Source organism: Centroberyx affinis, unplaced genomic scaffold, assembly GCF_046629955.1.
Source record: "Centroberyx affinis isolate AG114_WGS23_722 - 3 ecotype Tasmania unplaced genomic scaffold, CSIRO-AGI_Caff_v1 ptg004281l_1, whole genome shotgun sequence".
NCBI lineage: Eukaryota > Metazoa > Chordata > Actinopteri > Beryciformes > Berycidae > Centroberyx > Centroberyx affinis.
The window spans coordinates 145,838-167,799 of NW_027282002.1; the positions used below are offsets into that span (position 1 = coordinate 145,838).

Sequence of the window (21,962 nt, forward strand, 5' to 3'; positions counted from 1 at the left end):
AGTGCCATAATGCGAAAGTCAGAAATCATTTTGTGGTCTCTTGTTTCCCGATTCTTTTCTCTTGCTATACAAAACACATTCAGTTTTATCATCCCTAAAATATGAGAAGAACACCTGAAAGTTGTATCTGTGTACATTTTGAGGTAAATGAACACAGGCAAATGGGAAGGAACTTTTTCGAATGGAACGATATATCAGCAGAATAAAAAAAAAAATCCAACCTTTTGTTTCCCATTCAACCAGATTGCCTTCATTCAGCCTGCGAGAACACGAGGAAACAGGACATAAGACAGAGTCTCGTATTTCAGTACAGGGACATGACAATGAAGTCCAATTAATCATCTAGCCAAGAAAATGTCAGGAAGAACGATTCCAAAGATGACTGGCAAAAGTCAGACAGAAACAACATCATCATATATGCATGAATAACTATATAGCAGTTGTGCACTGCTTCCTTCTTTTCTATTAATTTTATATTCTGAAATTGGGTAATAGAATTAAGGGCTATGATTGTTTGTGTAATCCGAGCAGGGTTATGCTTAGGTAGTTCTCATTCAAACATTATTATATGGTTATTTCTATTAAAGGTGTTTGACTGACAGGACTTCTTGTCACAAATTGGTGTATATAACCACAATACCCTACTTTTATATAATAAAATTTTTAATAAAAGTATATTATTTTGTCTGCATGTTTCTTACTATGGTCTTTCTACCATTATTGGAACATATTTACTTTTTCCGTCTTATTTCCATCATTGCAGCTCCATTTCACATCTAAATTAATTCAGTTTTGTTTGGTTTTTTTGCTAAATCCATGGCACCCAATTTCCACTGGGTGCACACTGGCCTCCCAGCCTTGCTGCTCAGCCTCAGCTGCTTGTTCATGGCACAGTGAGCCTGACAGCCTGCTGAGTGCCTGACACAATACCAGGTCAAGTCTTAGTTGTTGGCCTACATCTGCTCACATTGCCCAACCCCTTGTCTCTGCTAGCTGCCCTGACTTGGTGTTTTAGTAATAGGCTAATTCACTCTTGAGTTGTTGCCCTTCAGGGACAAAGGCCCCTATACCCTGCAGGGCAAACAATTTATAGATTTTCATTTATTTTGAATTGCTGCAGCCAGTTAACTCATCAACTGATTATAGTAGCAACCTTGGGACAAACTAATTTTGCACCCTGCTATTACAGTTCTATTCAATGTGGAAACCCGTGCTCTCTTGTTTTGAAATCCATACTCTCTATTCAGTAATCCGTACTCTCTATTTAGTAATCCATACTCTCAAATTAGTAATCCATGCCTTCAATTTAACAACTAGTGTCCTTGATTAAGTAATCTGTACCATCAGTTTTATAAGCACCGAACCAAGTCAACCATTTGATGCAGGCATGGAAAGGGGCAGGTAACCTGGTTCAGTGCTTGGAAAATTGAAGGAGTACAGTTAACTAATTCGAGAGTACAGATTACTAAATTGAGAGTACGGATTACTAATTTCAGAGTACGGATTACTAATTTAAGAGTACAGATTACTAATTTGGATTGTTAATACGCACGCATGGATCTCAAAACTTAGAGCAGGGGTTTCCACATTTATTTATTATATCTACCAAGTGGCCCTGGCAGGCTCTGTATATTTTCCTTAGTTAATTGCTCATAAACTGTATATTTTTTGGAAGTATGTTCTGTCAAGAATGACAGAATGAAATCATCTACAGAAACTTTATGGGCAATATACGATGCTCTTCCATTCAGTGTTTCTTTTCTGCCAGTTTGATAACGTGACCAGATTTTTCCAATTTTTCCTCAGCAGCCATCCATTTGCTACAAAGTTCATTCAATAATTATTTACTTGTTCTCAGAAACTAAAACGTTAGTATGAAAACATTTACGTTTATAAAAGATCTTCATCGTTAAAACATCTTGGGTAATCCTTAGATTATTCTTGGTTAAATAACTCAAATTAAACACAAACTAAATAACTTGTAACACTTGAGAGACCCTTAACTATATACATATAAAATCAAGTAGTGAGCAATAACCTGACAACCAGCGACTAACAAAGTTAACAATAATAAACTTTATTGATCCCTGTAGAGAAATTTTCTTTTCTCTTGCCCCCTCCACAGGGAGGTCAAAGGTCAGGTTCAGCTACAGAACAGCAGCTGGTAGGGATTCAATGTCTTGCTCAAGGACACTTCAGCAGGGTGGATGCTTGGCGGCACAGGAACCAGGCCCCTCTGGTTGAAGGAAACCCCAAAGGGAGATTAGGTAATTAAGCCATTAAACGAAAAAATGACAACCAAACTAAAAAAAAGAACTTTTATTAACAGTTTAGAAACAAAACATTGTTGGCATCTCCCATTCCCGACTCTTCTTTGCTTCAGTTCCCCCCTTCAAATTATCTGGGGTGATGCACACACACACACAAGAACACAGTTGCCCCAAAGCCACTGATCCGAGTTCAGTTTCCCCACTGTCCTATGAAAAGACGACCCAACATCTGAGCTGGGATCTGCGCCGAGGGCCAACGTCTGCATGTCGAGGTAAAGAACAGTGACCACACTAATAGACCATCTCTTCTACGACATTTAGCAGCTTATGAGACTTTGAAAACATGGGGTTTTGTCCACTATCAGTGCAGCACATTCAAGCAGTTCTCAAAGGTCATATTGGCATCGGTAGAAAAACTAACTGCGAGTGATTTTTAGTTTGTCAAAGTATTTAACTGGACTATAACGGACTGATGGAGAGCTGATGTGTCGCCGCCAGTTTGTTTGAAATGTTGAGGTCATCCCGATTTGGTAGCAGTCATTAAAGTGATATTTTGGTATAACAACCAACACTGATGGCTGCAGTACTCAATGGAGATTACTTTTAACACATACAGTTTGCCATGTACTACATATATAAACAGGATGGACCACAGTATGTGCTGTTTTGTATTGTATGAAGATGTAATTATGCTGTTTTTCAGTGATCAGTAAGGTAATTGAAAAAAGCCTGAATGCTGGTGCTGAATATACAGTCCAGGAGGTGAGTAATGTTGGAAGTTGAGTCCCACGAGGTAAGCATACTGGAAAAAAAAAGGAAAATGTATGAAAGTGAAATATCCCTTGAAGGACATATCTTGAGAAGTTAGGGGCTTTATAAGACGGGTGGTTTTATGATTCGCTCTTTTGCAGAAGATGCACATATATACCAGCGCTTCAGGAAAGGTATAATGTCGACGCTTCAAGAGTTGAGTTCCAATGAAAACGTATAACTTAGTCTTATGAGGTAGTGCATCTTTCTCTTAAAGACTGTAGCGAATACACGTCCGATATTTATGTTTCAAGTTTAAAATGGTAATTGCGGTATGAAATCCTGTAGTGAAACCCAGCTGCCCCGCTAGTAGCTTTTGTTTGTATTATAATTCACTGGGTTGAAGATGTTTTTCCATTCAAATCAAATCAAATTACATTTGTGTAAAACTGTTGTGTAAAACGCTGTTTGTCGTGTTTGTAAGCATTTTGAAGCAAAAATAACCCTGTGTTTTTGAGTTATGATTGGTTATGAAAGTTGCACAAAGCTTGTTTTCCATGTTCAAGTCAAACTCTTCAAAACTCTTTCTGAATATTCCTAAAAATATACACGGCCAAATAAATTCTGGATTGGGAGCTCTGGCTCTTTCCACGGAGAGAATCCTTCAAAAGAGCATTTTTCCCTCCCGCTGTGATCAATTTGCACGTGAACATCAGCACCAACAGTTACACTTAGAGGCCAAGAGGAGTCAATAAAAGTGCAGGTATTTGGACAAATAATATCCCCACAAACACAAACCATGGTTGATGATACAGTGCAGAGGACAATGCAATAAATGAAACGCTAATGAGTGACACGCCAGAATATATTACCACTGGTCCTTGTCCTTACATCAGTATGCACAAGTGCTGCATTCATCTCTCTTTGCAGTCATTATTAGTTGTACGTTATGTGGGAAGGTATCATGTCTCGAACCTTAATTTGTTAAACTGTTTCCCCCATGGTCTATAAGTGCTCCTTGCTTACAGCATCAGTGAGAGAGGAAAAGAGATGAACAGCACAGCACAGGAGAGGAAGAGAGGGGGCAAAAAAAAAACAAGGTGATGAGACGAGGGGTCTCCGATCGTATCCAATCAATTTCCGGGAGTTCAATAAACAGGGGCGTAAAAACAAAACGAAAACCAAAAGGAAAAAAAAAAAAAAGAGAGAGAGAGAAGGAAACTTGAACATTTATACACTGTCAATAAATATAGTGAAATATTTTTTTCCAGTTCCAGCTGTTATAATTCATCCTCTATGTGGTTTTCAGATTGGGGCTTCTCCGTCGGTTCTGAAAAGAGGGCAGAAAAGGGAAGAATGAGTACTGTGTGTGTGTGTGCATGTGGGATTTCTACACGAATAGCAACTCGATACTGAAAATATTGCCGAGGCTTCAATGTGCCGCTGAAAGACGTACATTCTCTACCGAGCATCTTCTAGTTCAAGGAAACCAGTGCTGAGCGACTGAAGCGCATGTTGAGTGTGCTTATACCTGCACACGAAATGCAGTTGCTATGGCAAAGCCTGTTAGTGGAGCTTGAATCGCTGTGACATTTTTGAAAAGGTCTCGGCCGGAACTAGGCTGGAAAAATACAGAGCGGGCTAGTCATCTTACCGTCTACGCTCATGCTAAAATGCGTGCTTTTTAATTACTTCAGATTCTGACAATGGCACCTTCCTTGCCATTTAAAAAAAAAAAAATTAGCAGCAGCTTGCCTGAAATGTACATCATCACATTATTTGCATTTATTATTACAAAGCCGGATGATTAGAGTTCACACGTTCTTTATGTGGTGAAATGTCAGCTGGGCTTTAGCAGCTCATGTATATCACAGTTTCAAAGAGGTAGTGACTATTCTTATTATGATGACTTAATTTAACAGCCTTATCAAAGATATGAATTGTCTTTGTTTGGGTTGAAAATGCAATATGGGTTGAAAATACAATAGAATCACATTATTACATTAACCAGCGATTATTACTTCAAAAGATGTAGTAATGACAATATTGACCAAGAATTTGACACCTCAAGTTATTACATTTTGACAACTTATTACATTATCCAGCAGTTATTACATTATCACTTAATTGCCTACACATTATACCTTGTGGAATTATTAGAAATTTTGTTATATTCCTCATTTGAGAGGAATATAACTGACTGGTGACTGACTGGTACGGCAGACCGACCTGTTTCCTCTGTGGGCTGTGATTGGCTATCTGAGTCTGTTTTCTCTGCAGTCGTCTCCTCGGTGGGCGGTGCCTCACCCGGCTGCGCTTCCTCAGTGTTTTCTGAGAAGAGACCAAGCATTTAAATGAGGAAATAATAATACAGCAGATGGGATTTTCAAGCAGTGGTGGCAGCTGGAATCCTATTTTCATATTCACAAAAGAAGCATAATAATCATAACAGGAAAAAAACACAATTAAAATGAAAACACGGTACAACAAAAATCCTATTCCATTTTTAAGCTCTAAAATAAACCAGCACTTGTGCCTTATTGCTGTTTCACCCACCGCTGTTTTTGTCTGCGCCCTCCTCCGTGGGAGGAATGACTTTCTCCTCGGCTGTGCTGTTGGCCTTGCTGGTTTTGTCGGAGCTGGTGCTGTTCTTGGCTTTGGCCTTAGCCTTGGGCTTGGCGAACTTGGCCTTGTTGAGCAGGTAGTTGACCTCGCGGTCCAGCAGGGTCAGCTTGGCCTCGATGTCTTTGGACAGCAGGATCGGCCGCTCCTGTGGCGAGCGCTTGTCCTGCTCCGCCACCGTCTCGTTCTTCCACGTCTGCAAGGAGACGGAGGGGGTGAGTGAGGGCGGGGGCTAAGTTCACTGTGTATGCTTTTTAGGTTTAACAACACTGAATGACACAGGGCGACATGATCCACCACAGGGGTTCTCAAAGTGGGGTCTGGGGATGCCTTAAGGGGCCTTGAGAGGGCTCCAGTGGTCCCCCGCAAAATGACGTGTGGTTTAAATTCACTATCATTTAATTCACTAGAGGTTAGAGAGTGAATCATTGGAAGATGTGTAAGAATGACTATTGCAATTATATGTTACACTCTCACTCCTATTATCTCCACATGTAGAGTGTAAATAGTTTTACATTTCACTACTAAATGATCAACAAGAAAACTCAGTAACACTTTCAATTACAGGCCATTAATTACACAGTAATGACCGGAGATAACTAAGTAATATCCAAGTAAAATAGATATAATAACTAGTTATACCATTACAATGACTGGTAATTACTGAGTAACAGTTGAAAAAGGAAGAAACACACTGTCTCAATTGATTTATCTTCCATAGGGGGGAGGGACAGTCATTACAGAAAGTGACGACACCTGGGCAGAAGCAATCTGTTTTTTCATTAGGTTTTCCTTTGCTTATCATGTAGAATACATACAATTATACATTCTATATTATAGAAAAGACATACCAACACTGACTATGCACAATATTCACATAGGTATACAAATCCATACCAACTCTACACAAATAAAAGAAAACAGAAACTGCAGAATCGCAGAAAAGCACCTTTTTTTACTTGTATATTACTCAATAATTACCAGTCATTCTAATGCTATAACTAGTTATTACCTATTATCTATTTTACTCGGCTATTACTTTCCAGTCATTACTACGTAATTAATGGCCTGTAATTTAAAGGGTTACTGAAAACTCTTCTTGGAACGAAATATTTTCAAATATGGCCCTAACTGTGTCAATTTGGGGATGTGTGACATGAAAACATTTAAGAACCCGTAATCTACCAAAGTTGTAATGTAGTGTTAAACTAGGTAACTTGCAGGATGGTGGTGTGAGGACAGTCGCAGAACTTAAAACTCACCGTGGTCTCGTTGATCACTTTCTCTAACGTCTTCAGCTCCACTTCGGTGAAGATCTGGTCATCCTCTGGAATCAGCTTAGCGCTCCTTTGAAAGAAAAAACAATCAACTCCGAGTACCGAATGACCCCGCGGCCCCCCCCGATATCTCCCGCCTCCCTTCGCCCGCCCTCACCTGAGGAAGAAGCTGGAGGTGTTGAGCATGCTGTCCAGGGCGGCCAGGCGGTCGGGCCACTTGCGGCGCTCCTCCACCCGGAAGAACATGGCCTTGCACAGGGTCTTGAGCGCCGACAGCTTCTCCCTCAGCTCCTTGGTGGTGGCCGAGTAGCCGTCCTCGTCCATCCAGGCCGACGCCTCGCTCAGCTTGCCGGTGATCTGCTCGTTCTCCTCCGCCGACACCACCAGCTGGTACTCCTCCTGGTACAGCTTGTCCTGGAGGGGGGGGGGGGGGGAGAAGAGAGAGAGAGAGAGAGAGAGAGAGAGAGAGAGAGAGAGAGAGAGAGAGAGAGAGAGAGAGAGAGAGAGAGAGAGAGAGAGAGAGAGAGAGAGAGAGGAGAGAGAGAGAGAGAGAGAGAGAGAGAGAGAGAGAGAGAGAGAGAGAGAGAGAGAGAGAGAGTGTGTGTGTGTTGTGGGAAAGGGGCTTTGATGAGGTGCCATATCACTGTTATATCATTTCTATAATCAATTCTGATGGCGTACTGAGGCGTACAGTGTCTGTGGCCTGTCAGTCATAGTACAGAGAGGTAATTGTTTGGATTTTGAAGACTTCAAAACACAGAAATCTTGCAGCGTGACATCAGTATTATATTTTTTCTCTTAAGTTTCAAGTCGTTGCTTCCTTTGTTATTTGTATTTGTATTATTTCCTGCCAGTGACAAAATTAAATCATTCATCTCCTTGTTTCTTCTCGTATTGATTTAGTTTAAACCCCATTTTCTCTCCTGCTGCACAAAAACTGTTGAATGACTTGTTGGACAGGGACTTTAGCCATTCAACTTCATCTTTTTTCATTCATTCATTTTATGGCAACTGTGACTTTTGAGACACAATAGATTTTCTTTGTTCCAACTTAATACTGTTACTGTGTTTTTGGCAATTAAAGTTAATAGATTTGACAAAAACACATTCAAAAGATGATATAGTGAGAATATTTTGATAACATTTCTGGAAATTGAGTAGGCTCATGTGTGGTTGAAGTGCACATCATCGTTCACTTTCCTCAACACAATACCCAGGAGATGTTTTAGCTTCTTCAAAGTGCTCAAAGATTAGAGGGAACACTGCTGGTAGCAAGGACTAAAGTCCTTCAAAAAAGGCAAGGAAATCTTTGGTATAGCCAATAAAAAATAGCGAAGGATCAAAATATGCAGTGGTGGAGGTAATCAAAGAACAAATTGTACAATTAAAAGTATCAATGAAACATATGTATATTTTGAAGGAAGTTTCAGTTTTTACCTGTGTCTCAAAGATAAACGCCTCGAGACTGTTGAGCGTCTTCTCCCTCTCCTGTTTCTCCAGGTCTCTGTCGGTCAGGTCCTGCAGCCTGAAGAGATACCAAGACCTTTAGACTCGTTCTCCAACACAACCAATAACACTGAACCAAAAAGGAGAAGAAAGTTCAAAATGAAGAAAATCTCTGCTTTACTTCTTTTTAGAGGAGGTGATATCTTCCACGGTGGGGTTGAGGATGTCGTTGATGAGGAGCTCCACGTTGACGTCTTCGGAGATCTTGGTCTTCTTCTGAGATTTTGCCTTCTTCTCCGCTTCCTTCTCCGCTTCCGCAGATTTCTCTCCCTCCTTTTCCTCCTTAAATAAAAGGCACAACCTAATATGAGTCTTGACCAGGACTTGACACACTGCGAGATCTTTCTAACCACTTCAAGACACTAATGACCATCACCAAGAAATATTTCAAAAAATCAGGGTATGAAAGCCTGGGAAAAAAATGATGTAATGGTATTTTCACTTCAATCTTTTGTATGGGACAAAAACTGTTTTCTAAAAGTGTTTTCACTCTGACAATTGGTCAAAAGAAAACCTCTATGATCATTTTCTCACTGGAGATTGCGAGTGACAGGTCCTACCTTGGCCTCAGTCGTGCTGCCTGCCTCCTCTGTCTTCTCCTGGGTCGGCTCTTCCCCCGGGGTTTTCTCCACATCCTCTGGCTTCTCCTCCTGAGGAGCCTCTTCCTTCTGGGCCTCCTCCTTCGTCTCCTTTCCAGACTCTGGAGGCACCTCCTCCTCATCCTGGACACCACAAGACAGATGTAAAGCACGATCTCAGGCCAGGTAGTATACATTTAGTTCTATGGGCACTGGATGTCCCCAAAAACCCAGGATCCAGAAAAAAACACACATCCCTGATATACAGTATAATGCAGAATATTGTGTGCTTCAGTTCAGAGCAGGTATGTCCCTGCAGTGTCCAGCAGGGGCAGCACAGAGCGCTAGTTACCTGGACTGGCTCCGTCATATTTGGGGCTGGTTCTGAGGAACCTCCTCCAAACAAGGTGGAAATTGTGTTTCCCAGTTCTGAAAGAAAACGTGAATCAGTTATGAAACTATGGGTAATGTAGTAATATGGCAACACACACGACATTTTACATACTGTACTACTGGAATTACATTTTAAAAGCTGTAGCAAAGGGCCACTTTAGTCAAATTTCTCATGTAAATGTCCTGTAACATCTCAGATGTCTGTCCTGGTGGCTGGCTGGATAGAGGGGGTAAAGGAGGAATAGATGCAACAGTGAAGTGGAACAGAGGGGAGTCCTCTATATAATCTATTGTATTGATGGCTCTGAAATGCCCCACTGTGGGTGGTTTTAAAGCCCAATTAATGGTGCAACTGCTTTCTTGTCGTTATTGGTGGAAATACAATATTTTGGATGAATCAAGGGGAAAGCAGAACAACAAATGTCATCAATCACGTTCTTATCATTTCTAAACCAAAGAAAGACCAACATGCCTCATTTTCATTTAACTGTTTGTGAATGCAAGTCAAAAGGCAATAACTAGTCACACAACACCACACTCCTCTGACACCGAGCCATAGATTCTAGATGGCTCAGGTTACAGTCATGAGTTTGCGAAACCTACTTGTTAATGTGGATTCCTCTTCCTTCTCCTCCACAATGGTTTCAAAGACCGACTCAACCTGTAGATGGAAATCAGAGCAATGATAAGTTAACCTCATTTATAAGATTGCAAAATGTTCCTTTCCAACTTCCTTGATTACTCAGGTGAACCGATTTGAAAAATAAAAGAAAAAAATTTGACTTTTCATCCTCCCTTATGTTTGAGCTCCAGCCCTCATACCAGTTGACACTTCTTTATTTTCAGATGTGTGCCTAAGTATAGCTGATGGGTTTACTGACGCAGGGCCTGACTGCTTCCTTGTGCAAGAAGCATGCATTTTGAGTGTGGAAATTGCACGGACTGTCTGGAGATTAGGTACGCATAAATCCTCAGACTTTTTGGTGTGAAAGTTTTCACCTTGATTAATCTTCTTTCAGTTAAGCACATTTTCTCGGAGTCAAGCGCGTTTGGCTTTGATTTTAATAAGCCTCATTGACCACCATGGCAACCGCTTGGAGCACAAAGAGGGGCAGCAGAGCGGGAACGCGACACAAGGCTAACCCATTATGTTTGACAGACCATAGTCAAGAAATACTTTCCGAAAAGGAGCTACAGGACAGTTCAGGAAAAGAAAACACCAATCCAAAAAGAGACTCTGTGTCAGATACCAAACTACCTCAGTTTCACAGCTGTTTTCTCTGTTTCGTATTTCGTAATCATGGTACACTGCAGTTCCTTTTATAGTGCAGCAAATGACACTGGCTTAACAAAAGCTTAGGGAAAGATGTGCTGTTGCTTAGTTACGTGGCTACAGCTGCTTAGCTGAACAGTGTGTTTATTTTTTTCCATGAAGGATGTTTGAAGGTACTCTTAGGATTTTCAAATCCTAATTGCTTGTTTAATCGTTCGAATATTCAGCAGAATCCACAGTTACCAAATGAATCGACAGCTACAGCCCTAGATGGGGCAAAGTTAAAAACGGACTAAACGGCACAACTGACCCGGTCCAGCAGCAGCACGCCGCTCTCGTCCATGTTGAAGTGGGCCTTGATGCCCTTCGACTCGGCGTCTGTGTGCTTCTGGAAGCTGCTGCCCACGCCGGACAGCTTGACTGTGGTCAGGTTCGGAGAGCCGAACACACTGCAGAGAGGACAAACGGTAAGAGAGGGAGCCGTGGCTTACAGTCGAATGCGGCGCTCACGTCACGTGGGGAAAAACTGACGGTGTGACCTAACGGCTCGAAGCGACAACTTGGAACTTTGCTTGCTCCTGATCAGCTTTTTTGACACTTCACACATGCACACAGTGACTGATATATACAGCAAACTAAACATTGCAGTGTCAACCACAACACCCAGAGAGTGTCTGCGGTTGCGTCGGACTTATGTGATAAAAATCGTTCATTTTGTTTGCTTTACTTGAAATGAATAAAACATTTGCTACACTAAACTGCAGATATTTCCTTGTTGGTTATGGTAGGAATTCATGAGCATTTGTAACCTCAGAGCTGATATGAAAGGTATTTTCAACTAGGAAGCTTGTGTCTACCATCTTTCCAATATGACCTGAATGCAGTAAAACATTGCACTTTCAAGAGTTGCTAAAGCTATCCTTGATTTACGAAGCTCGTTGGCAGAGCGAGCTGAAATAAGAGCAATATTGGCATCAGTCCAGAAGTTTTATTAACTGTGTTGACTCTCAGGGTATTTTTAGGAAGCCCAAGGTGCTAAAGCAAGCGCTGGAAGTAGAATTCCTCCCACTCCCATCACGCATCCTACCTGAGGTCCTCCTGTCCCAGGAAGCTGAGGTCGCCGTAGTTGATTTCGAAAGCGAAGTCGTCGCTGTAGCGGTTGAAGGTGATGACCTTGCGCTGGGGGTAGGGCGCCATCCTGTGGAAGAGGATGCGCTTGTTGTGCTTCAGGACTTTGCTCCCCTCCTCCTCTGTCTCGCGGGTGAACTCCACCTGGGGGACAGAAATACCGTGTGGTTGGTTTTAACACGGCTCACGGAGTATATCCATTTAAACAAAACTGTATACTGCATGTTATCCTACTGCAGCTCCAAAGATTGAACTGTACAACAGCGTACTGTTCCAAAACGCTATATTATGGGACAATAAACATTACCTTCATCATTCAATATCTTTCATCATTCAATATCTTTAAGTGTTAGTATTTGGTCAAACAAGAGCTTACTATTACCTACTATCCTTTACAAAGTACCACAGCTCGTTTTAATTGTGTGAGTGTGGGTGTCACAGACTTTTGATTTAAATCTATATCCAGCAGCTGCACTAACCTGAATGGGGAAGACAGCAGCGTCTCGGACCAGGAAGGGCTTGACCTTAAAGGCCTTGCTGAGGGCAGCGGCCTGGTACACGGCGCCCATGGCTGCTGCTTCATCCGCATTGATGTTCTTCCCCAGCTCCTCCCTGCACAGACAAACGCACATCGTCACAAATACAGATACTTCCAACCCTAGAAACTTCATTGCACTTGCTGAATTTTATCTCTTTATTTCAGTGAGACAAGACTGTAGAATAGAGGTTGAAGACAGAATTTGCACATTCAAATTTAGGTGCATTATCGAGGGTGAATGTTTATTCAAAGTCTTATGTGTTCGTCACTTACTTCCCCACAGCTTTGAGCAGCACTTCCTGCACCTTGGGGACGCGAGTGGAGCCGCCGACTAAGATCACCTGCTCGATGTCGTCCTGCAGGAGGAAGTGAAAGGTTAGCAGCGACAACAAAAGTCTCTGCAACAGAAGCACTTGCACAAGGCACAGACCTATACGTCCCGCACAGCACAGCAAGAACACACACACAGTTTCCATTCCAAAACACAGACATTCATGTGGGATAATCGTTGCTACTGGATGCTCACTGCTCAATATTTCAAAAACAAAAAGTGACCCTGGCCCTCTAAAAATAGTGCTAAAACCTCTAGGCAAATAACCTCAATAACATTTCATAATGAGTTTTACTTTGGTGTCACTTTTGCTGTCAGAATGGGCGTTGCATGTATTCAAATGATGGATGTTTTTGTATTGGAGAGAAACACTTCAATTTCACCAGCACAAGCACATCCTGCATACATCCTGTAATTTGACATATTGTTTTTCCTCTCATTTGTTCTCTATTCCATGTCCATTGATATTTTTATAATTCATTTCATACTGCCCATATTTCATAATTTTGGTATATTCTTGTAATCGTACATATTTTTCATTCCTATTTTTCATCAACATAATGCTGTAATGAATGCTTTTCATATGACCCTCTTTTGCGATATTCTTATTCTACTTTCCTGTATCTGCTGTAGCAAACGGCCCAATGTCAAGTGGGACTGTGGACTTGCACTCGGTAGAGAAATATTTGCATGCAGGTAATGAGTATACTGACCAGGCTCATCTCTGAGGAGGCGAGGGCGTCCTGCACCGGGCGGGGCACCCGCTCGAACAGATCGGCGCACAGGGCTTCAAATTCGGCCCGGGTCACCTTGGCTTTGAAGTCAATGTCATCCATCAGACCTTCTACCTGAAAAAAAAATAATACAAAGACATTTTGTTTCACTTGAATAGTACCGCATCGATCAATAGCAGACTATTTGGTCAGGAGTGACAAAGTGATATGCTCCAGCTCATGTTTCATTGCTAATATTTGTACACTGTCATCCCCGTCTTTCCATGGAATCCTGTATTGGATTAGCGATGTTTGCCTCTTGCACCATCAATCATAATCACACATGTATTTGTATTTGTTTTGGCAGTGTTAATGTATAAAGAATAATCAGGTTGGTGGATGAAATGCATAGACGTTTACGACTTCTTAATGTCAGTTAGAATGAAATATTAGAGCATTTCCACAACTGAAATAAACATGCAACTGCAGATGTAGAATATATAGTAAGTCTGCATGACAGCTGATTTCTCATGGGATAAACAGCGCACCAAGAAACTGCAACATTTTTAAGACCTCTAAAATGAAATTGAGTCTTAAATTATGGCATCTAAAATCAAGATCTTGAATACTGGTAAAAAAAAGCAGACACCATCATGGAGCAGGATGTTAACCCCCGCCATTAGCCTGGTTTTAGTTCTGACATAAGACACCACCCTGCGGGACGGAGCGCAACCAGGAATCCAAAAAAGACGGACGGAGGATAGAGAGGTCGGTCACCTGGGCCATGAAGTCGACGTTGGCGCTCAGCACCGTCTTGAGCCTCTGAGCCTCTTTGAGCAGCTTGGCCATGGCCCGGTGGTTCTCCCTCACGTCCTTCTTGCTCTTCTTCTGCTCGTTGAACAGCTTGGCCAGGTGGTCGCGGAGGCGCAGGTCCATCTCGAAGCCGCCCAGCCCCCGGTCGAACCTAGGTGACCGAGTGTGAGGATTGGGCTTTTGAATGGGGAAGCGTTCACTATCTTTTACATTCAAAAGGAAATCTGGATAAACAAACACCCACATGTAATATCCCTAAACCTTTATCTGCAGACGTTAAGGTTCTCCCTGCTTATCTAGAGCTTGAGCAGGCAGCCTAAGGCATTTCAGCCCGAGCCTAATCGAAAACAAGGGAAAAAAATCATCATTAAAACTTCTATCATCATTAGAACTTGACTATATGCCTTTACGCTGCATCACTCCTGTAAGAGTCAATGAGAAGCCCTGTGTGCTGAGGGGCTTATGTTACCACAGCAGCTCCTAGTGCATGTTCAGTGTACCGAACATCATCGCATCAGTATTCAGCCATAGCACATGCGAGATATCAATTTACCTTAACAAATGGTGGGTACTAAACAATGTATGAGCCATGCATCACTGGCTTTCTTTTTTTTTCCCCCACCAGCTTTGGGTGATAAAGGAGGATACAAAAAAATTATCTTAAAACCACTGTTTCCCCCCTATTCTGTAGCCCTTCTAAAAGAGATACTGGCTTTCTGATTCCTTTCTTTTATTTTTGCTCAACCCCCCAAACCATACGATCACATTTGCTCTGTCTGCCAAAAGGCTGTTCTCCACACAACACCCACCAAACTGGCAACTTCACCACACGGCACTGAGGCTGCCTCAGCCTCTCCAAAAGCCAGGATAAAACCATTACTGCAGGGGTTCACGATGAATTTCTATTTACTGAAATGCATTTTGATCTCATCAAAAACAGAACCTGCTTCCCGTCTACAAAGCCTCCTCGACGATGAAGCGGTGTTTCAGGTGGTGTAATAAGATGCTTTCATAACACATCCTCATATCTCATCTTCACATCACCATGCCTTGTAGTGAGAGGCCTGGGTTGTCGATATTATCATCAGACAGAGGGTCGACGTCTTGTGCGTATAGGTGCTATCACTTATCACGTCACGGGCCGGCGGACTCACCCGACACCTCGGATCTGCAGCTGGGGCTGGGTGCCCGACTCCTTGGTCTTGACCGTCTGGTAAGTGACGATGGTTGCCGTGGTGCTGCCGGAGCCCATGTCATAAAACATCACATTCTGCAAGGAGACAAGATCGTCTTATTAATGCACCCATGTCAAGCAAACAAACTGCCTCTTTTCAATCACGACCTCCGAGCCCGTTGTCGGTGTATTTAGGTGTAACGCTGGACGTTCACCTTGGCTGTGCTGTCGATGTCTTTCCTCCTGAAGACGCCGTAGTTCAGGGCCACGGCTGTGTTGTCGTTGATGAGCTGCAGGACCTTCACGCCCCCCATCTGGGCCGCCTGCAGGACGGCCCTGCGCTCCGCCTGGTTGAAGAAGGCCGGGACGGTGATCACCGCGTCTTTGATTGTTTGTTCTGCGGGTGACGGTAAAGGTTAGGAAGAAAAAATAAAACAAAAAACACTCAGCGTACATTAGAATATGCTTGAACTGATTAACTTATTTCGCCGTTAATGAACAGACTAACCTGCGAAGTCCTGAGCCAGTCCACGAGAATAGTTCAGCACCATCCCAAGGAGCTCCTCAGTCGTGTACTGCAGTTCTCTGGCAGTAACAAAAACAGACACAAACCAGGTTACATCTACACAACCACCGAAGAAAAAATATCAGCACCATGCTTAAAGAGTAACAAAACCCTAGACAGCTGTTGTGGGTTTGCTGACACCTAATTGTTAAAAGCGTGCTATTGCAACTGCCATCTGCTATTGGCTGATCTTTGGTGCCAGGTGATCTTCTACATCTTCTACAATAGGTTGAACCACTATTGTGTTATATCAGTCAGCGACAGAGAGTAGCAAAACTTTTATTTATGTGACAATGTCATGGATTCAAATGACAGCTGGCTTTACACAAATGGAAAAAAAAACAGAACTAACAGAATTCACATATGCATTTCCTATGATCCTAGGCAGCTCAGTCAATATTTATGAACATAACATTATCAATGAACTAACATTCCTTTTAACACAGCTAGAATTATAGCTGATATTTCCACCCAATGTAATTGATGATAACTGGCAATAATGGCATCAAGTACAAGTGTCTTCTAATGGGAAGGAAAGCATTTTATGGTGTGACGGTCATTGATTACGAATCTCCATATTGAGAAATACAGTTTTTCACCATCAGGTACTGATGTTTCCATGACAACTACTACAATACCCATAAGGCTAGCTAGCTCCCACCCTGTCACACAGAGATCTGTGATGATGGATGATGAAGAGAGCGTTAGCAGAGGTAAAGATCATTACAAATGTGGACATGTAGAGCAGCGCAGCCTGTCATGCTGCATTATATGCTAGAGGCTAAATAATGAAACGAGCCGGGCTTGTCGGGTCAAGCCACAAAGAATTTAATAACTGGCACAAAACATGGCACCATAGTTATCAATGTCGACCTTCAGAGTCTGAGGCTTCTTCAGGCAGACGCTTAACTTTCCTTTAACCATTTTGTCTTGCCTTGTAAACTCTAGGACTGATTGAATGAAAGGAACCACGTAGAAACAAGCTTTTTTTTTTTTTAAATCTCTATGCTACAAATGAATGGCCAAAATACTTCCAGAGACTTACTCAGAGTTTTTGAAGTACGCCGTGCCTCTGACCGGGTCCTCCAGCAGCTGGTGCTCGGGGAAGCGCGCCTGGTAGAGCGCCACCTGCGGGTTGTCGTGCTTCTTGCCCAGGAGGCTCTGCAGGTGCCTGTACACAAACTTGGGGTTCTTCACCGACTGAAATGTAAGCAATACCTCCATGTTATTAGGGAGATTACCACTGCAGGACGAGTTGTACACATTGTGCAACTCATCCTTGCGTGTATGGAATCTCAGATCAAGTTGACATTTTAATAAGCGTGAGGAAATCTGAGAACGGGTCGTACCACTCCTAATGCACTGTCTCCGAAAAGTCGCTCGTTTTCCTTTAGGCATACGGCTATGGGCGTTTTCCTCCTCGACTCCCTGAGAGACAAGAGACAAAGTATAGAGACCTTTGAGAGATTTTGCTTGCTTTTGTACCATCATGGCTGCCCATTACTTTAGCGTACTTTTCAAAGATATGTGAAGGAAACTGAAAGCTTGGTGAGAGCGTTTATCTCGGCTTCGTTTCCTCTCACTTCCTAGTCAGGTTTCCATGTGGGCACTCACATAGATTGTGTATATTTACAACGCTTGATGAGGATGAACAGTCAAACGCACAAAAGCAGAATACAATGTGGACACAGGAATCCATACTGAGCCTCAGTTATACTCACTTATTGAGAGCGATCTCCATTGGCACACCAGGTTTCACTATTGCTATTTTCATCCACTCACTGCCCAAGTCAACTGACATGACGGCTACAGAAGCTGCAAAGACAAATCAGTGTGTTATGTAAAGCAAGTCAGCATGGCACACAGGATTCTGAAGTAGCATAGGATTGTTGCTTTGATTTATCTCATCTAAATCTATTTCCAATTATTGAGCAGCAAGTAGTTTTATGTAGTCTTTGGCGTGGCATTGTTGGCATCACAGTACTTAATCTGGCATGGTATTGCAAGGGAAAACACTATTTGTTGACAATACTACAACCACCAGTGCTGCATGCAAGAAAGTACAACTAGATGGATCACATTACCTGTGTGAGAAGGCAACATTGCCAGAACAAGGCAGAAGAGAGCACTCAACGCCAGCTTCCTCCTCATGATGACCTGTAAAGAAAAAAAAATGACATGAAAAAAATATATTCAGCATCAGTATAATGGATCTGTGCATAGTAATACTTAGATTTCTCAGGTTTTCACCAAATTCTGACAGGGAATTAAAATAGAAACAGTGATTCTATCAGAACTATTCCTGCAAAATGTAGCCTATGCCATGGAAGGCTCAGATTTTGGTATTGTAGGGAAAAGAAGAGCTGCATTCCTTCAGGTTCAACGGCGAGTTTGGAAAACCACATCGAGCGACTTGAACGTTTACCACAACTTTGCCACTGAACTCATTGTGGGTAACATCAGTATTTCCTGCCATTCTCGCATTGAAAGTGAAGGATATCCGCTCTGCTGTCTTAATAGCAGTTTCTGTTTAATGGCACAGTCAGCAGTAAACAGTTGATTCATCCATGAAGACATTTCTATTTTCGTCTCTTCAAGGATCAATTCAAGCACCTCGCACATATTCGCCACCTAAACTTTTGCGTATTACCTTACAGGACCACGGAAATGTCATTCATGGCAGCCAATTCCCACGCACCCCTGTTACTGGAGAAAGCCTTTATCTCCTCCCCATCTCTCCTCTTCCACCTACACTGCGCTGGTGCTGTATGCCTAGCTTTGTCGCTCGTCCCTCTCTATTCATAATGTGGAAGTACAACACCTGGGACATGGCCCCTCAGAAAGGGCAACATAACAAGATGATCTGCTACTTGACAAGCCCGACGACATACCTGCTCTCCCTCTTTTTCCGTTTACATCCAAGCTAGGCTTCTCCACAGCTGCTCAACAGCACAAGAGATAGTTACATCATATCCTGTGTATTGGTCATATGTCCCATCATTATTCATGATTCCTCACATGGTTCCTTCAGAGCTCATGGAGCTGAGATTCACTTCAGGTGGGATCAGTGTGTTACGGCTGGGTGTACTGCCAGGTAGTGCATTGGCCTTTGACCAAGAACGTGCAAAGCATCTAATGAACTTGATCCCACCCACAGGTGCAGACTGTTTCCAAACACGTGGCATTAATGCCATTGTAAGGCTTTGATGTTGGCTAAAGGCTGAACATCTACAATGAGCCAAAGTGGCTCTGCACTCAGAAACAGAACATATGCCATTTGATTTTAATTTAAGAGAGGCAAGAGCATGTCTTTACCAGAGGTTAAAAATGGGATGGCACACATCTAAGAACAGAGCTTTGTCTCTCTTTTTTAGGGAGAAAACAACAGGCAATCTGCATGTATTAGCATAGAAACTTCTAGCCCCTGGTGAAACACTGAGGCATGAATGCTAAACGGATGCACAAGTGAAATCCTCATCATTCAAAAGCCCACTCTCTCTTCGCTTCTGGAAACCACCTGGATGAACTGGCTAGTGGAAAGATAAGTTCGGCTGCTGATTTGTATGACATATGGGTGTACTATTGTGTAGGGTTACAGCGTGAAAGATAATGCAAAAACAGTTCAATTAAACCACCACTGGACAATGTGGAAACCCCACTCTATTTGTTGACCTTTTCAAAGTAATTAGCTAGTACTATAAACGTTGATAGCCATAGCTATAACACAAGTTTGACAGCTACTGCTAGCTAGCGGACTGTCTGACAACCATCAATAAGAAAGCATGATTGAAACACTGTGCAATGGCATGCACTTACCTTTCCTTGGCCAGCACAAACGAAACTGTGAAGGGGATTATATCAACAGAGAGTGTTTTTCCAGGACGTTTATGAGCTTAGCTTCCCTCGTTTCTTTGATTCGGAGCTTCTTTGTAGTCAGACTTGTTAGTTTTTATTTCCCCTTATCACCGGCTTGCTGTCCACCGTCGGGCCCGGAACGCGGCGTCACCTCATTGGATCTACTGAAGCCGCTGCTGCGAGTAAAAAGCGACGTCAAGATTGCCAGAATTATACATACAACTTCCGCTCATGACTTTCAAAATAAAACGCGTTATTGGTGGAAAAATATGTTAAAACGTATATTTTGAGGAATACAAACGTCCAAAATGAAAATAAAGACTATATTTTAACAGAAATAATTTTAAATAAATACAAAATGTTTTCATTCACAAATTTCCTTTTAACAGCAAAGCTTTGTGGCCCTATAAGTTGCTATTTAGGCTACATAGCAGTGCAAAAATACCCAAAGAAAGACTCAATCACATAAATATGTACAAGACAATTTGGAAGGAGGTCTGCTATCCTGAATAAATTACATTACAATCCACAGCTGTTCCTAAAAGGCCAGAGCATGTGAGCTCCTGTACAAACAGTGACCAATTTTGAGCTTTATTTTGAAAGCAAAACACCTTGCTTCCGGTCTTAACCTAGATAACTCTGGCTGTCTTGACGCTGCTCCGTAGCCCCGCCCACCACGCTCCACGCACTGCGCCGTGATTGGTCCACGTGAGGTGAGTGACGTCGGAAAGCGACCTTTGGTTGCATCTGATTGGTCCACGTTCAGTTAGTAGGCGTGGATTGGATGATGACATTTCCAAGGTGAGTCTGCGCACAGAATGACTGAAAATAGAATGTACTGTACTGTAAATAGAATGTTTCATATAAGAAATATTAATATAATATTAAAAAACTATGATAATGTTGATTTTTGCAAGACCCTGATTAACATTCCAATGAGCACTATTTAGTGATTGGTTGATTTCATTTTAACACTCACATTCCGTGTTTTTTTTTAAATATATTTTCATGTAAACTTTTTTTAATAAATGCTGTGATATTTTCTTTACTGCTATACTGACAAAAACTTTAATTTTACACGTTTGTTAAAAAAAAGAAAAAAGAAAAAGAATGCCTCCTGTACTGCACACAGGCAAAGTTTACCCAAAGATCCTGATCTTAACTGTCAAGATAAGAAGATCCTGGACTCAACTGTCAGCATAGTTCACATCCTACTCTAGCAGGAGTGGAGAGAGTGCTACAATATCACACTCAAGTAGAAATATTGTTCCTTTGCTGAAGCTGTAAGTAGAAGTAAAAGCACTACAAGTATCTACTTGAGTAAAGGTAAAATGTAGCTAAATTAAAATGTTAACACACACAGTTAAAGTTGCTGAGTTACTATTTTTTTTTTTTATTTCATTTTATTTTATTTTTTACAAAAGACACCATTGTCACATGCAACCTTTCCAATGCAATGTAAAAAGCATGAGATGGCAGAGTTTGAACTATATTATTTTAATTTAAAAATAACTTTAAAGTAAAGCCAGATATCTCTCTGCTGACTGACTGCTAAAAGCACCACAACAAGCCAATTTATGATTAGTCTGATGCAAGGCTGAACTCTGTAATGGATGTGATTTAAAATGCAGTGATTTAAAGTGTAATACTTCAGTCAAAACATATTCAAGCAGCACTAACATTACTATCCATCCACCCTTGTATTAGGCTACAGCCTATGAAAAAAATCCTTGTCTGCTAGATGCGTACATGCATACGACAGTCTAAAATTACAAAACTTAGCTGGCAAGATAGCTAGCTAACACATACAGCAACTAATTTTGCAAAAACTAAATGAATATTCATTACTGACATAATACATATACATGTATAATACATGTCATGCATGAAAGAGGAGTGCTTGCTAAAAAAATGTTTCTTTAATACTACTGCTACTATTTTGGCTACTATTACTAGTTGAAAGGACTGTTGCTGGGCTTATTTTCCGTGTCCAGACAATGTTGCAGCTATGCTAATGAAAATATTGTGGAATAGATTGTCCATCTCTTGCCCAAATCTCTTTGAGTCACACATGCAATTTGTGTAAAAAATAATCATATTAATAAATATCCATAAATTCAAACTTATAGAGTAATGTGATATAGGTGAACTGTATTAACACCATTCAAACAGTGAT

At 41.7% G+C, this 21,962-nt stretch overlaps 1 protein-coding gene across 1 annotated transcript; it reads right to left on the reverse strand.

Moving 5' to 3' along the window:
- Nucleotides 1–2,304: 2,304 nt before the first annotated feature.
- hyou1 (hypoxia up-regulated 1) lies at nt 2,305–19,913 on the reverse strand. The gene is made up of 24 exons (XM_071543288.1): nt 19,748–19,913; nt 18,016–18,088; nt 17,653–17,746; nt 17,281–17,359; nt 16,977–17,131; nt 15,875–15,951; nt 15,582–15,763; nt 15,347–15,462; nt 14,157–14,343; nt 13,380–13,514; nt 12,609–12,691; nt 12,277–12,409; nt 11,757–11,941; nt 10,980–11,118; nt 10,000–10,057; nt 9,356–9,432; nt 8,986–9,147; nt 8,547–8,707; nt 8,357–8,444; nt 7,077–7,333; nt 6,905–6,989; nt 5,577–5,838; nt 5,250–5,351; nt 2,305–4,350 (listed from the first exon to the last, which is right to left on the reverse strand). The coding sequence occupies exons 2-24, from the start codon at nt 18,080–18,082 to the stop codon at nt 4,301–4,303; spliced, it is 2,934 nt and encodes a 977-aa protein (XP_071399389.1). The 5' UTR covers nt 18,083–18,088; nt 19,748–19,913; the 3' UTR covers nt 2,305–4,300.
- Nucleotides 19,914–21,962: the final 2,049 nt, after the last annotated feature.